The 14,262-nt window shown below is 54.3% G+C and overlaps 1 protein-coding gene across 1 annotated transcript; it reads left to right on the top strand.

Moving 5' to 3' along the window:
- The first annotated feature begins 530 nt into the window (after positions 1-530).
- ELAC1 (elaC ribonuclease Z 1) lies at positions 531-9,984 on the top strand. Its single transcript, XM_066180691.1, has 4 exons — positions 531-539; positions 2,555-2,741; positions 4,169-4,639; positions 6,324-9,984. The coding sequence occupies exons 2-4, from the start codon at positions 2,585-2,587 to the stop codon at positions 6,785-6,787; spliced, it is 1,092 nt and encodes a 363-aa protein (XP_066036788.1). The 5' UTR covers positions 531-539; positions 2,555-2,584; the 3' UTR covers positions 6,788-9,984.
- The last annotated feature ends 4,278 nt before the right edge of the window (positions 9,985-14,262 follow it).

Here is a 14,262-nt window from a genome sequence, read left to right as displayed (position 1 = left end):
GGGCTGGGAGCTCTCCCTGGAGCCTTCTCTTGTGCAGCTGAAGAGCCCCAGGTGTCCCAGGCTGGCTCCAGAGCAGAGGGGCTCCAGCCCTGGCAGCATCTCCGTGGCCTCCTCTGCACTGGCTGCAGCAGCTCCACGTCCTTGTGCTGTTGGAGCCAGGGCTGGGGCAGCTCTGCAGGTGGGCTCTCACCTGAGCACAGGGGCAGAGGGGCAGGATCCCCCTCCCCTGCTGCCCACGCTGGGGATCAGCCCAGGGCACGGGGGGTTCAGGCTGGGGCAGGTCCAGCTCTCACCCGCAGCACCCCCAGCTCCTTCTCCCAGGGCTGCTCCCTCTGCTCATCCCCAGCCTGGATTCACCCCGGGGGTTGCCCTGGCCCCGGTGCAGCTCCAGCACTCGGTCTTTCTCAACGCAATCAACTCCAAGGAGCGATTTACCGCCGCGTTTCCCGCACCCGGCAGCGCAGGGCGGGCGCTGCCCTCACGGCCCCTCCCGCCGCCCGCCCCCGCCGCTGCCGGCCCCGCCTGACGCCGCCCGGGAGGTAAGGCCGGGAGCGGGCCGGGAGCGGGCCGGGAGCGGGCCGGGAGCGGGCCGGGAGCGGGCCGGGAGCGGGGCCGGGCCCCTACCGGACCCCGACAGCCCATCCCCGTGTCCTCAGCACCCGCCGGACCCCATCGTGTGTCCCACATGCCCCGGGCCGGGAAGCGCGGGCGGAGCTGAGGGTGGCTGAGGGGAGATCGGTCCGGCGGGGCCTGGAGGGGCTCCAGGAGAGCTGCACAGGGACTGGGGACAAGGCCTGCAGGGACAGGACACGGGCAATGGCTTCCCAGTGCCAGAGGGCAGGGCCAGATGGGATCTGGGGAAGGAATTGGTGGGTGTGAGGGTGGGCAGGCCCTGGCACAGGGTGCCCAGAGCAGCTGTGGCTGCCCCTGCGTCCCTGGCAGTGTCCAAGGCCAGGCTGGACAGGGCTTGGAGCAGCCTGGGACAGGAGGAGATGAGGTTGGAATACAAGTATTTTTAAAGTTCCTTCCATCTCAAACCGTTCAGTTCCTGTCTGAGTCCACGATTTTACACCGAGGAAAAGGAAAAATGCAAATGTCCGCATTTCCAAAGTGTTTGTCTCTGCGTTTTGTTTGGTGATGGACGCGAATCATCGCTCCCCCTGAGCCCCCCAAGGTCAGGCTGCACCCTGGTGTGCCCGGGGGGAACCTGCAAGCCCACCTGGGAAGAGAGTGCTTGCTTCTGGAATTCCAGAATCCCGGGATGGTTTGGGTTAGAGAGACCTCAAAGCCCATCCAGTGCCACCCCTGTCATGGGCAGGGACACCTTCCACTGTCCCAGGCTGCTCCAAGCCCTGTCCAGCCTGGCCTGGGACACGGCCAGGGATGCAGGGGCAGCCACAGCTGCTCTGGGCACCCTGTGCCAGGGCCTGCCCACCCTCACAGGGAAGAAAAACGAGGGTTGTGGAAACTCTCTAAAAACAAACTTGAGAAACTCTTTTGAAAGATGTCTTAAGATGTTAAGGCACCTGGAGCTCTAAATACCTCTGAAAACAAGGCAGTAGCAAGGTCTGGTAAGAGTGAGGGTGGAGAGAGCACTCTCCACGAGGTGAGAGGGCAGTGGGCTGTCCGTGTGGACATCCTGCTCCTGGCACAGTTGTCCAAAGGTTGTCCTGCCCTGCAGACCAGCCAGGTTCTTCACTTGGACATTATCACAGATACATCAGCAGCTGGGGTACAGATATTTGGGGTGAAACAGGTGTTCCTGTCCCCTCGGGTCACCCCTGCCTCTCGAGGGCTCTGAGGGGAGTGACCCTTCTCCCTCTGCATCTCGGGGATCCTGAAATCCAGGAGTGGTGTGTAAATGTCAGCAGAGACTGTTGGGTGAAAGTCATTCTGAAAAGGCTGCCGGAGGGGAGGAGGCTCGGGAAAACTCAGCATTTAAACTCAACATTTAAACAGAGCTCAGAGGAAATAAATAATGGTGGGGTTAGGGACTCGGGGTGTTCCAACTGGATAGGGCTGCTTTTCTCTGGGAATCCACAAAGGCCTCGTGCCTGGGCTGTGTGTTTGCAGTCTTCCACCGACATAAAAAGGAAATCTCTGCTTGCAAATAACGCGTTGTCTGAAAGCCATATCCTGCTCTGGGGAGGTTTTTACTTTTGTGTTTTAAGGGAGAGGGAATTCGATCCTCGCGCTGAACTGCGGAGGATGCCTTCACTTAAAACAAAAATGTTTCTTGGTTTCCCTGCATTAATACATTGAATCGCAGAATACCCTGAGCTGGAAGGAACGCACAAGGACCATCCAGCCCAGCTCCTGTCCCTGCACAGACACCCCAACAATCCCACCCTGGGCATCCCTGGCAGCGCTGTCCAAGCTCTCCTGGAGCTCTGGGGCCGTGCCCATTCCCTGGGGAGTCTGGGCAGTGCCTGAACCCTCTGGGGGAAGAGCCTTTCCCTGAGATCCAACCTCAACCTCCCTGGCGCAGCTCCGGCCGTTCCCTGGGCGCTGTCCCTGTCCCGGGGAGCGCAGCTCAGCGCCGGCCATCCCGCAGTCTCTGTTCCAGGTGCCCCGCAGGCCGGGAATGTCTCTGGAGATCACCTTCCTGGGCACGGGCGCGGCGTTCCCGTCCCCGGCCCGCGGCGCCTCGGCGCTGGTGCTGCGCCGGGAAGGGCAGTGCTGGCTCTTCGACTGCGGCGAGGGCACGCAGACACAGCTCATGAGGAGCCACCTCCGGGCAGGTTTGTGCTCCTCCGGGCAGCGGGAGAAGCTTTTGTCCTCGCTGGGCAGCTGGCGGTGTTTGCGTGCGGGGTGATGATCGGCGTGAGCAGGGCGGGGGCCGCCTCGGGCGGCAGCTGCCGAACCTGCTCGGCAGTCGCCTCTGGTTTCCCCTCGGTGGGGAGCTGCCTCCCGGAAACAAACTGAATTAATTCATCGGGCTTGGCAGTTTCAAACGCGCACCGCACAGACCGGCCGAGAGCGGGAAGGGTTTCTTCTTTGTCTGGAGGCACCTGGAGACCAAACCTGCAGTGAGCCTTCCTGTGGGCAAATTTTATTTTTCCTGAGAATTCTTTTCCAGCGAGGCCGTGTGCGTCGGGGGTGGCTTTTACCTTTTGGCAAATAAATCAGAAATACAGCTCGGCTCCAGTCGCTGCGCTTTCACGGTCCTCAGCGGCAGGAGCTGACTTCTGTCCCCCAAGGAATGAGGGTGAACTGTCAGTTACGAACAGAAACACAAGCTCCTGCTCCTCCAAAACCCGTCAGGGAATTTAATGGCAGGCAGAGAGGTTAATTTCAATGGAATTTTGTACCGAATTCCCCTTAAAACAGAAGAGGGAGATTCTGTCCTTCCTGTGGCTCAGTCCCAGCAGGTCAGGGAATTTAATGGCAGGCAGAGAGGTTAATTTCAATGGAATTTTGTACCGAATTCCCCTTAAAACAGAAGAGGGAGATTCTGTCCTTCCTGTGGCTCAGTCCCAGCAGGTGCTGGAGGAAATGCCTTGCTGTGTGGGAGATGGAGGCAGCCTGGCTAAAGGATGTGTCTGCAATGAGGGAGAGCTCTGGGCTCCTCTGGCAGGGCCCAGCTGGGGCGAGGCAGCTCAGGCACTGAGGAAAGCCCAGACATCTACAGAGCGATTTTTCCTCTTCTTTTAAACAAGCCCGTCAGGAACGGCGGGGTTCTTGCCTCTTAAAAAAAAAAAAAAAAAAAAAATCCGAAATCAAAACTGCACGCTGGTTTTGGTCATTTTCGGGTTTGTTCTTTTCACGGGCTGGGGTCAAAAGGAGGAGCGACGCAGATTTCCTCATTTTGTTCCTTGTTAGCCTACAGTTTTCCCCGTAAGATTTAAGCTCAAATGCTTCCCAGCGCTTCTTTGCATTTCACAGGGCAGATGTGACCAGCCAGTCCCTTTCCACCCTTGTAGAATGCTTGGCTTAGAAGGAGATAAAACTTGCATCTCTTCAGCCTTTTCTTGGAATATCAGGCCAAAACAAACCCTGTACGGGAGGGCTGGGGAAAGAAACACCTTTCGGTTTGGGATCTCTTTGTTAAACACTGGCTTTAATTGCCCCCCTTGCTTATTTCAAACGGGGATCATTTCTGTGTCGTTGCATTTTTCATTTTCCTCTCTCTTTTCCCGGTTTTCTCTTTTCCCGTTCTAACCAACAGCCAGGATTACCAAGATTTTCATCACCCACCTTCACGGCGACCACATCTTTGGTCTCCCCGGGCTGCTGTGCACGCTCAGCTTGCAGAGCAGCCCTGATGCCAGCAGCAAGGCTCCCGTTGACATTTACGGGCCCCTGGGGCTGCGGAGCTTCCTCTGGAGGAGCCTGGAGCTCTCCCACTCGCAGCTCCTCTTCCCCTACGCCGTCCACGAGCTCGTCCCCACGCCGGACCAGTGCCCCCCGGAAGAATTCAAGGATTTTTCTGGCTGGGACAGAGGCGAGGGTCTTCCGCAGGGGCCTCCCGGGAGAGTTGTGGAGCTGGAGCCAGGAGAGGACTCCTACGTGCTGGTGGAGGACGAGCAGCTGGTCGTGAGAGCGTTCCGCCTCTTCCACCGCGTGCCCTCCTTCGGCTTCGTGCTGGAGGAGAAGCCCCGGCCCGGGAAGCTCGACGTGCAGAAACTGAAAGACCTCGGTAGCTGCTTGCACTTGTTTTTCCTCCCATTTTTCCTTCTTTTATGACCACCTTCCTACGTGTTGGGGCGAGTCGGAGCCGCTGTCTCTCCCCACGGTCTGTTTTAGCGCAGTTTTGCCTTTTCTGCCAGGCGTTTTGGCCCCCGTGCGGCGCTCTGAGCTGGTGTGTGGCACTGGTGCCGGGGAATGTCACAGGCCGTTTTCCATGCCGGGAGCAGCTAACAGGCTCAGGTGCCAAGGTTTAAACAGCTCAGCGTGGCTTTCGGGGAAACAGATGGCCAGTCTATTAGCGTGATTTTATTGACTTTAATAGGAGCGATGTAATTGGGGGTGTTTTTTTATGTAGCTTCCCTGAGCAGCTGTGGCTGCCCCATGTCGCTAGAGGACACGAAAGAACCACGCTCGCCCGTCAGGTGGGGAAGTGAGGAGAAAAAGAGGGAGTTTGTTACGATTTGGGGTTTTTGTAGGGTTTGGAAGCCGTTCAGGGATTGTGGGCCCAGAGGGACACTTCTCTGACCTCGGTGGTTAACTTGGAAGTCCATCAGTTTGTCCTTCCCCCTGGAAGGAAAGTGCTGTTTACAAAAACGTCAGTCTTTGTTAATCTTGCAATTGGTGAGAAAACTCCGGTAGAAATGAAAACAATCAGGAGGCTGAAAAATCAGGGCCACAGCCCCATCCCTGGAAGTGTCCAAGCCCGGGCTGGAGCACCCTGGGACAGTGGGAAGTGTCCCTGCCCATGGCAGGATGGACTTGGAAGCGCCTTCCTACCCCAGCCATTCTAGGCTCCGGTGATTTTTCTCCAAACGCACTTCCTGCTGAGCCTACAAGCTCCTAATTTGTACGAAAAACGCGAGACGTCAATTGATTTTTACGTTGAAGTCTTTTTTTTTTTTTTTTATTTTGGAGTTTTTTACATCGAGGCTGTCTGTGCTCAGACAGCTCTATGCCTAGCACACCTCGAGCGCTGTTTTTGACAGCTGGCAGGGACGTAACAACACAATGAGTGTCGGGAAAGGTGGGACAGGGAGAGCCTACAAATACGATTGCCTGGCAAGAAATACTGAAAACATAAAACCTGTGAGCGGAATAGAAATGAGAGCCGGCTTTGGGATGTGGGCAGGGCAGGCAGGAAGACAGCGATTAGCTGGTGATGGGTTGGGTGATAGCAAACAAAGGGGCTCTGGGGAGCGGCCCCCCGAGGTGTCAGGGAAAAGGCAGATAAGAAAAGGCAGTCTTCAGAGTTCAGAATGCAGAGTGATGTGGTAATGCAGCGGTTCTCATGGGCTGCGTGCAAAGTCTGTCGGTCGGTCTCTGTAAAGTAGAGTATTCAACACTAAAGGAGACATAATGTGTTGTAATGGGCTCCTCTGCCTCTTTTGCTCTCTCTCTGTCTTGCTCTCTTGCCCCCTTTTGCTTTTGCCTCTCATCCTTCTCTCTTGCTCCTCCCTCACCTCGCTCACCTCTCCTACCCGGCTCTCACCCCTCGCTCTTACCGCTCACCTCTCTCTCGCTGGGGCTCCCCTCCAGCCGAGGCCGGTGGCTGTGGGCAGACCCTTTTACCCACCACCCTTGCCATAAACCCCCGTGTTTCTGTCAGCGTCCCGGCCTCGCGGGGTTCCCTCTCTCCCGCCGTCCTCGGATGCTCCTGCGGATGAGCCCAGCTCTGACCGGCGTCTCTCCTTTAGGGGTGCCGCCGGGTCCCCTGTACGGGAAGCTGAAGAGCGGGGCGGCGGTTGTCCTGGAGAACGGAAGGATGGTTTCCCCACGGGAGGTGCTGGAGGAGCCCGTTCCCGGCAGGAAGGTCTGCGTGCTGGGCGACTGCTCGGCCCCGCTGGGGGACACGGCGCTCAGGCTGTGCTGGCAGGCTGACCTGCTGGTGCACGAGGCCACGCTTGGGGACAGCCTGGGGGACACGGCGCGACAGCGCGGCCACAGCACCCCCGGCACGGCCGCCGAGCTGGCCCGGCGGTGCCGCGCCCGCAGGCTGGTGCTGACACACTTCAGCCAGAGGTATCGGCCCGCTGGGCAGCACGGGGACACGGACACCGAGGTCACCGAGCTCCGGAGACAGGCTGAGGCCGTGCTGGCCGGCCAGGAGGTGACACTGGCCGAGGACTTCATGACCGTAGAGATCCCGCTGAGAAAGTGACGGCGGGGGACTTAGCGCCATAGAGATCCCAGCGAAGAAGTGACAGCTGGGGACTTGGTGACCATGGAGATCACAGTGGAAACTGAGGGCTTAGCACCGTAGAGATCCCCAGGAAAAAGGGACAGCTGGGGGGACTCTGTGACCACAGTGATCCCGCTGAGAAAGTGACAGCTGGGGACTTATCACCATAGAGATACCAATGAAAATGTGACAAGTGGGGCGCTCTGCGACCGTAGAGATCCCAGGGAAAAAGTGAAAACTGGGGACTTCAATGCCATGGAGACGCTGCTGAAAAAGTGACAGCTGGGGACTCTGTGGCAACAGAGATCCCAATGAAAAAGTGACGGCTGGGGACTTTGTGACAACAGACAGACGTACCGCTGAAAAAGTGACGGCTGGGGACTTCAACACCACAGAGATGCCACTGAAAAAGGGAAAACTGGGGATTTCATGACCACAGAGATCCCACTGAAAAAGGGAAAACTGGGGACTTTGTGACCATCGGGATCTCAATGGAAAAGTGAAAACTGGGGATTTAATGACCACCGAGATCCCACTGAAAAAGGGAAAACTGGAGATTTCATGACCACAGAGATGCCACTGAAAAAGTGACAACTGGGGACTTTGTGATCATAGAGATCCCCAGGAAAAAGGGAAAACTGGGGACTTTGTGATCATAGAGATCCCCAGGAAAAAGGGAAAACTGGGGATTTCATGACCACAGAGATGCCACTGAAAAAGGGAAAACTGGGGACTTTGTGACCATTGGGATCCCAATGGAAAAGTGAAAACTGGGGATTTCATGACCACCGAGATCCCACTGAAAAAGGGAAAACTGGGGATTTCATGACCACAGAGATCCCAGAGAAAAAGTGACAACTGGGGACTTCATCACCATAGAGATCCCGCTCAAAAAGTGAAAACTTTGTGACCACTGAAAAAGCGACAGCTGGGGACTTTGTGCCAACAGAGATCCCAGTGAAAACGTGAAACCTGGGGTGAAACCTCCCAGGGAATCTGCGCCCAGACAATCTCCCTTTGAGCCTCCTCGGAGCCCAGAGGTGACTTAATGGAGAGAAAGACAGCTTTGATCCAGCTGTCCAAAAATTAAATTTAATAGTACAAAAGTAACAAACAACAAGGTGTCCAGCGTATTGAAATTAACTCGAGCAAGGCAGTAACAAGGGGGAAAAAGCAGGCCTGAGCTCCAACAGAGGTATTTATGTACCCCGGTGTGGGCGGGGAGTTAAGGTGGGGTCTGAGGGAAGGGTCCAATAGGAGAGAACGATTAGGAATATTAAAATTCTGGCGCCAAAAATCGACCCGTGGTAACACAGAGAACCAAGAAAACTTTCTGGGAACAGTTTGCACGGAGGGCATGTGAGTAAGCCTTTTGCTCGTGGCGCTGGAAACTTGGGAGTTTCCCAAGGCATTTTTCCAGGGTTCTCTTCTTCCCCGGGGAAACTGCCCTCTACACTGGGGACTTTGTGACCACAGAGATCCCACTGGAAAAGTGACAGCTGGGGACTTCATCACCACAGAGATCCCAAGGAAAAAGTGAAACCTGGGGATTTCATGACCATAGAGACCCCAGTGAAAAGGTGAAGACTGGGGACTTTGTGACCACAGAGACACCAATGAAAATGTGACAACTGGGGGCTTTGTGACCAGAGAGATCCCAAGGAAAAAGGGAAAACTGGAGGTTTTATGACCACAGACATCCCAGAGAAAAAGTGACAACTGGGGACTTTGTGATCATAGAGATCCCCAGGAAAAAGGGAAAACTGGGGACTTTGTGATCATAGAGATCCCCAGGAAAAAGGGAAAACTGGGGACTTTGTGATCATAGAGATCCTCAGGAAAAAGGGAAAACTGGGGACTTTGTGACCACAGAGATCCCTAGGAAAAAGGGAAAACTGGGGACTTCATGACCATAGAGATCCCCAATGAAAAAGGGAAAACTGGGGACTTTGTGACCACAGAGATCCCAAGGAAAAAGGGAAAACTGGGGACTTTGTGACCACAGAGATGCCCAGGAAAAAGGGAAAACTGGGGACGTTGTTTGACCATGGAAATCCCATGAAAATCCCACTGAAAAAGTGAGTGCTGGGGACTTTGTGACAATAGAGATCCCAAGGAAAAAGGGAAAACTGGGGACTTTGTGACCACAGAGATGCCCAGGAAAAAGGGAAAACTGGGGACGTTGTGATCATAGAGATCCCCAATGAAAAAGTGACAACTGGGGACTTTGTGATCATAGAGATCCCAAGGAAAAAGGGAAAACTGGGGACTTTGTGACCACAGAGATCCCCAGGAAAAAGGGAAAACTGGGGACTTCATGACCATAGAGATCCCAGGAAAAAGGGAAAACTGGGGACTTTGTGACCACAGAGATCCCCAGGAAAAAGGGAAAACTGGGGACTTTGTGATCATAGAGATCCCCAATGAAAAAGTGACAACCGGGGACTTTGTGACCCCAGAGATCCCAGTGAAAAAAAGGAAAAGCGGGGACTTTGTGAGCACAGAGATCCCTAGGAAAAAGGGAAAACTGGGGACTTTGTGACCACAGAGATGCCCAGGAAAAAGGGAAAACTGGGGACGTTGTTTGACCATGGAAATCCCATGAAAATCCCACTGAAAAAGTGAGTGCTGGGGACTTTGTGACAATAGAGATCCCCAATGAAAAAGGGAAAACTGGGGACTTTGTGATCATAGAGATCCCCAGGAAAAAGGGAAAACTGGGGACTTTGTGACCATAGAGATCCCCAGGAAAAAGGGAAAACTGGGGACTTTGTGACCACAGAGATCCCCAGGAAAAAGGGAAAACTGGGGACTTTGTGACCATAGAGATCCCCAGGAAAAAGGGAAAACTGGGGACTTTGTGACCACAGAGATCCCAGTGAAAAAAAGGAAAAGCGGGGACTTTGTGAGCACAGAGATTCCAAATAAAAAGCGAGAAGCGTGGTGCTGTCCAGCTGAGCTGTCGGTGGGGACGGGGAGCAGGGTGGGGTGGCACAGCTCTGGAACCCTTGAGCCCTCGGTGCCCAGATGGGCTCTGTGGAACTGCAGACCGCGGGGAGTTGTGGAAAGCGAGAGGAGAGGATGCGGTTGGTAGCTGGGGCTGTTGCTGTGCTCAGGCGCAGGAGCTCTTCTCGTTCCCCACCTGCGCGTGAAGTTTTATTTGTAAATAAACAGAGTTTAGGCTTCCTGTCAGTGTTTTTACTGAATTTTTGCAGCGCTTTTAGTGAATTGCTCCTTAACAATTTGATCCATTCAAAGCATCAGCATTTTCACACCCAGTAACGTTTTGCAAGCGTGCTCTGGAAGTCTCCAGGCGGACAGCAGGTAGCCCTTATTAAACCGTCCCTCCGAAAGCATTTTAAAGGATAGATTGTCCTGATGGAAGCATATTTGTGCCTGCAGAAACGCCCCCGTGGGGGAATTCCGCCCGCATATGCTCAGTTTCTGCAGTGACTGCATTCCTCCTGTTAAGGGACGTGCGGACCCCACTTTTATCTCCTGTCCTCCCCGCCTCAAACCAGGAGCTGGAGTTCCCCAAATCTTGGCAGAATTTGCTGATCCGAAGCAAAATCAGTGCTCTTGACAGAGTGAGTCTCCCCTTAGGATGTGCTCCCGGGGGCTGGAACACTCGGCAGCTGTCCGACCAACCCTGGGAGCTCTGTCAGGGCTGAGCGCAGCTGCCAGGGCCTGTGCTGGTTCTCCTGAGGCTGAAATGCAGCAAAGCCTTCAAAGAGAAAGAAAAGGAGAGTGGATCAAGGTGAATTCCACCTGCCACCCCTGCCCTTCAAACAGACCCCGTCTTGCCCGCGGTTCTGGCAGATCACAGCTGAGCCACACCAACATCCGTACTTTTGCTTCAAACGCGCCTCAGGTGTGGAGGGATTCTTTGATTTCTTAGGACAGTGACGCTGGGAAGAGCTGCAGGCTCGAAGAACACGAGTTCTGGGGCAGAAGCTGGCTGGCCTCTCTGTTTTCCTCGCGGAAACACCGCGTAAAGCAGGCCGGGTCCGCAGATGACGCAGAGGTGTCCTGCCTCCCCGCAAATCGTCTTTCTTGTCTTTGATGAAAACCCACGGCCCGTGCAGGGGCCTCGGTACCACCCTGTGTTCTGGGGGGTCAGGAGCTGAGCCGGCTCCAGCTGTGCCGGGTCTCACGCGGGGAAAGAACAACTCTGTTGTCCCGACCCACTCTGCTGCAGCTGCTTCTCACCGGGACGAGCCAAAACTGCTGTTCTGGCGCCCATCCAGCTGCGCCAGGAGGTTTAGGGCACAAGCCTTTGATTTAGGGTCCGAGTGCTGGGTAAGAACGGGCCGTTCTGGGTAAAGGACAGCGAGGGGGGAGAGCATCAAACCCACGCCACACGTCAGGACCTCTCCAGGTAATAGGTCCGGGGACCTTGTCGCACGGTTGAAACATCAGCGCAATTTTAATGCGGCTTGTTCCGTGTGGAAAGCCGAGGGAGGAAATGTTCCTTTCCCCTGGGCTGAGAAGAAAAGCTTGAGGCCGCCCGGTCTGCGCTCAAGGCCGGATCGTTTGCTGCCAGTTTAAAAAGAGTGATTGCTTTGGGGCACGTCAGTGAATCAGAGTACGCTCAGCGCTGGGGTTGTGTACTATTTCTATACTTCCAATTTAATGTATTTTAGTGTTTGAAAAAGAGTTGCAGCTGCCTCTTTTCTAGCAGGCCCGCGTGTCCTTGCTTGCCACGCTCCGCTCTCCTAAGCCTGGATGCCAAATTACTTGGTAATTCTGACTGCTAATGAAACCTGAATTAAATTAACGGGGACATGTGTGCCGGTCAGGAAAGGTTTGGACCATAGATTGCCTTATTTTCTCAGTGAGTTTATCTTCCCATTAATCGTCTCTCGATTACCAGGGAGCAAAATTCCTTTGCGTTCAAAGAGACCTGCCCCAGAGTTTCACCTGACAGCAGACAAGGACTCTGCTCTGGACCTTGAGGGAGTTCTGACAAGTTCTGGGCAGGTAAAGGCAGATTTCTTAAAGTTATCCTTAAGCTTCGAATAACTCATCTCAAACATCTGCCTTCCTGGAAGAGCTCCTCTGCGTTTAGTTCCTTTATTTTTCAGCTGTTGCCGGTGGAGAGGAGTTGGTGAAACTGTTGGTGGGCAGAGGGAGGAAGCGGGACGTGGAGAGTTTTGTGAGAGCAGAGATGTTCCCGGGCAGGGGAGGGAGCGGGGACGTCCCTTGAGAAGGAAATCCTGGCTGCCCAGCGTGGTGTGGTCTGTGGGGAGGATGGGGACCCCGGGCCTGAATCTGGGCTCTAAATCCAGCTGGGAAAAGGAAATCCAGCTGTGGCTGTTCCAGCCTCTGGTGTCAGCCACTCCCCCAGCCCACAGCGGGACTCCTCAGCTGCCAGTGCAGAAGAAGAAACACAACCTTTACCTGGAAGGGGGTTTTTTTTGGGTTTATGGGCGGATTTTGTTGGTTTGGATCGTTTTTTGGGGTGTTTTTTGGGGGGTTTTTTGAGTGTTTGTGTGCGTGAGCTTTTTTTGGGTTGGTTGGTTTTGGTTTTTTGGGGTTTTGTTTTTGTTTTTGTTTTTTAGCGGTTTTTTTGGGTTTCTTGTTTTGGTTTTTTTGGGGTTTTTTTGGTTGGTTTTTTGGTGGCTTTTGTTTGTTTTGGGTCGGTTTTGTTTTTTGTTTTGTTTTTTAAACAGACTTTAAAAAGAATTGGCTCTTACTGAGTTACGTTCGTTTGTTAGGAAAAGCGCATTAATTATTGTTTATATAATAAATAATATTATTTATATAATAAATTATTATTATTATTATTTCCCTGGCGTGGTTTGGTCCCAGAAATCTGTGTTCTGGCGAGGTGGCAGCGCTGGTCTGGCTCTCCCTGAGATCAGTGGCTTGGCTCAGGGGCACTGAGGACAACCTAAGGCATCATTATTTTTTATTATTAACACAAACACGCCGACGGGGCAGAAATTAGCTGTTTAATTAGGGTTGGCTTTTTTTTTTTTTTTTAATCCTGTACCCCGGAGAAGGAGGTGCTGGAGCGTGGCCTGGCAGTGTCCCAGGCCAGGCTGGACGGGGCTCGTGGTCACGGCTCATCTCATGGTCACGTCATGGTCTCGATCACACGTGGCCATGGTGACAGTGGAAGGTGTCCCTGCCCACGGCAGGGGTGGCACTGGAGGGACTTTAGGGTTCCTTTCACTCCAGACTGTCTCGGCGTTCTCTGATTTATTTTTCACTTGTGCGGCTGCGCATTTGTTGGGCTTGTGTTCCCACGGTCACATTCAGGGCGCTGCCCTGGCGTGTTCCCCCCGTGCCGGCCCCGGGCACCGCCGGCCCCTGGTCCGGCTCTGGAATTGTCATTCGGGACGGACACCGAGGGGCTGGAGCGTGTCCAGGGCAGGGCAGGGAGCTGGGGAAGGGTCTGGAGCCCCAGGAGAGGCTGAGGGAGCTGGGAAAGGGGCTGAGCCTGGAGAAAAGGAGGCTCAGGGGGGACCTGGTGGCTCTGCACAGCTCCCTGACAGGAGGGGACAGCCGGGGGGGTCGGGCTGTGCTCCCAGGGAACAGGGACAGGAGGAGAGGGAACGGCCTCAGGCTGGGCCAGGGGAGCCTCAGGGTGGACATCAGGAGGAATTTCCCCATGGAAAGGGTGGTCAGTGTTATAAATGCGTGTTATAAAACCGGCTTTTCGCGGTTGTACTCTACTGTGCTTTGTTAATGGAATTTAGAAAAGCGATGAGTGTATTTTTCCAATTGTGACACAGTGCAAGTGGTAAGAGGACTGAGGGTTTTTTTTTTTTTTTCTTTCTGACGTTTCTGAACTGTCCAAGACAAAAATTACAGAAGAGAAGTCACCACGTTACAGCCCTGCAGGAAGGCCGCTAGATTTCTGGGTTTTTTTATCAAAATAAAAACAGCCAAGATCCATGTTACCAAGACAGAGTGGAGCCACTCACAGATAAATCTATCAAATGATTGGTGATACCTGAAACTAAAAAAAAAAGCTTTAATGGTAAATATGTAAAACATCAATCCTTAAAAACACAGTAACTGAAAGAGAAAAGTGCGCTCTCTGTTGAGCCCCCCCCAGGTAAAACGTTTGCTCTTATGTCTCCTAACTGTCTATTTTTAATTTTTATTACGCTTATAAATTTTTAAGAGAGAGTGGAACTCGTTTCTGGCACCAGGAATTGGCAGGGGCTGCCCAGGGAGGTCTGGAGCGCCCATCCCTGCCGGCGCCGGGGGAACGTGCCGGGACGCGGCACTGAGAGCTCCGGGCCGGTGACAGGGGTGGGACGGGGCACATCCCGGACCCCCCGGGGTTTCTCCCCACGTCCACAGATGGATCCCGCGATCCCGGCGATCCATCCGTGCCGGCCGCACTTTCGCATCTGCGCCGCCCGCTCCCCGCGCCCGCCGGAGCGCCGCCCGCCAACCACAAACACAACGCGCCCGCCGGAGCGCCGCCCGCCAACCGC

This window comes from Chamaea fasciata, unplaced genomic scaffold (genome assembly GCF_029207755.1).
Source record: "Chamaea fasciata isolate MVZ Bird 193981 ecotype frontalis unplaced genomic scaffold, bChaFas1.0.hap1 SCAF_4, whole genome shotgun sequence".
In the NCBI taxonomy this organism is placed as follows: domain Eukaryota; kingdom Metazoa; phylum Chordata; class Aves; order Passeriformes; family Sylviidae; genus Chamaea; species Chamaea fasciata.
Note: the sequence above shows the minus strand (reverse complement) of the source record. Positions and strands in the feature narration are given on the sequence as shown.

Coding starts and splice junctions, on each gene's coding strand:
- ELAC1 (XM_066180691.1), top strand. CDS start 2,585: ATGTCTCTGGAGATCACCTTCCTGGGCACGGGCGCGGCGTTCCCGTCC. Junction 2,742..4,168: donor GAGGAGCCACCTCCGGGCAG/GTTTGTGCTCCT, acceptor TCTAACCAACAG/CCAGGATTACCAAGATTTTC. Junction 4,640..6,323: donor GCAGAAACTGAAAGACCTCG/GTAGCTGCTTGC, acceptor TCTCTCCTTTAG/GGGTGCCGCCGGGTCCCCTG.